This window comes from Leptonychotes weddellii, unplaced genomic scaffold (assembly GCF_054177405.1).
Source record: "Leptonychotes weddellii isolate Sample4059 unplaced genomic scaffold, ASM5417740v2 HiC_scaffold_29956, whole genome shotgun sequence".
NCBI classification, from domain to species: Eukaryota; Metazoa; Chordata; class Mammalia; order Carnivora; family Phocidae; genus Leptonychotes; species Leptonychotes weddellii.
In genome coordinates, this window is record NW_027895416.1 from 1 (window position 1) to 1,553 (window position 1,553).

Below are 1,553 nucleotides of genomic sequence, written 5' to 3' on the forward strand. Positions count from 1 at the left end.
AGCACATAGCCTGGCAAATGCCTGCCAGGGAAAGCAGCGGCAGCAATATTCTCATCAGAGAAAACAAAATTGAAGGCCAAAGGCATTAAAGATATGGGATATCATGTAAGCCTCTTTGGCCCCTACCTCCACCCCTCACCCCCCTGACACCCCGTTGCCCCCTTGGGGCAAACGGATCCTGTACATCTCTTTGCATCCAATGAAAACCACCCATTTTCTGTTTTTTCCTTAGCTCTTCCTGAGCCCTTGACATATCTCCACATTCTCTCATCATCTCCTCACTGCCCAAGTGCCTTTCCTGTAAGTCCTCCTGATAGTCCTTGGGGGAATCATCTGTCCCCCTGTCTGTTTTTCTTTTTGCTTTCCTGGGCACGTAATCTTCAGCTGGGCGCTTCTCGGCAGCCCGTGGCTCACTCTCAGGCTTTGCCAGGGATTCTGGCTTGCCCTCACCATGTGGTTTTCCCTCATTTTCGGACTTGCCCTGCTTTTCTTGCTTTCCCTCATCTTCTGGTTGTCCCTCATCATCTGGCTGTCCCTTATTCTGGAGCTTTCCCTCATGCCCTGGCTTCCCCTCCACTTCCAGCTTTTCTTCCTCATCTGATTTTCCTTCATCTTCAGGCTCTACTTCATCTTCTGGCGTTCCCTCGATTTCCAGCTTTCCTTCATTTTCATTGTAGAGTTTTTCCATGTTGAGATTTTTTCCCTTCTTTTCCTTGTCCTGCGGGGTAGGGTGGGATAGGGGGTTAAGAGAAGTCAAAAGAGACAAGGGAGACTGAGGACGTGGAGGTGGAGTGCAGGTGCTGATGGTACTGGCATCCTTCCCCTTGGCTGGGTTCCCCTGACCTGCCCAAGCCCTCCAAGGGTGTCTTCTGCCCACCCTTTACCCCACAATTCATCCCACACGTGAGAGCCAACCATTTCCCTGGCAGGCCCTTTGCACCATCCCTCGGTGTGGCGGGGTGGGTGCAATTTACAGGTGGTGAGATGGGCAGTGGGACCTTCAAATTCTGCCCAAACTGTGCCCTCCGCACCCTCCCCCCACCGTTCCTGTCCAGTGCCCCTCCCCCCTTTCACTCACCTGCAGGAATTCTGAACAGGTTCCTCCTCCTTTTCTAGCCTTGCAGAGTGCTGGGGACAGACAGACAGACCTACACACAGGAGACAGGGCCAGGGCCTGTGCGCTCAGCCAACTGAAGTTTCTTTCCTGAACCTGGGCCCTCCTCAGGCAACATTTCCCTCTCCTACCTCCCCCACATCCCAGCCGCCATTACTTTTCAGGCCTCAGGCTCCAAGCCAGGATGCTTTCCAAACTGTTTGGGTCTCTGTATCCCCCTCCCCTGAAGGCAAGCCGCCCATCCCCACCCCCTTTCCGCGGAGGTCAGTATTTCCGTTTAGGTGCAGAGTGTGAGAGGGGGTTATTTCTAGAATATGCCTACATTTCACTGTCGCACTGCAGGGGCGCCCCCCCCATTTCAGGTCCAAAAATGCATGGAGGGCGCACAGGAGGGGCGTCGAGGAGGCGGCGGGGTGCTCCCTCCCCACCTGCCCACGTC

The 1,553-nt window shown here is 54.6% G+C and overlaps 1 protein-coding gene across 1 annotated transcript; it reads right to left on the reverse strand.

Annotated features, from left to right (window-relative positions):
- Nucleotides 1-6: 6 nt before the first annotated feature.
- On the reverse strand, nucleotides 7-1,320 carry LOC102734184 (transcription elongation factor A protein-like 3). Its single transcript, XM_081810606.1, has 2 exons — nucleotides 1,079-1,320; nucleotides 7-718 (listed from the first exon to the last, which is right to left on the reverse strand). The coding sequence occupies exon 2, from the start codon at nucleotides 686-688 to the stop codon at nucleotides 86-88; it is 603 nt and encodes a 200-aa protein (XP_081666732.1). The 5' UTR covers nucleotides 689-718; nucleotides 1,079-1,320; the 3' UTR covers nucleotides 7-85.
- Nucleotides 1,321-1,553: the final 233 nt, after the last annotated feature.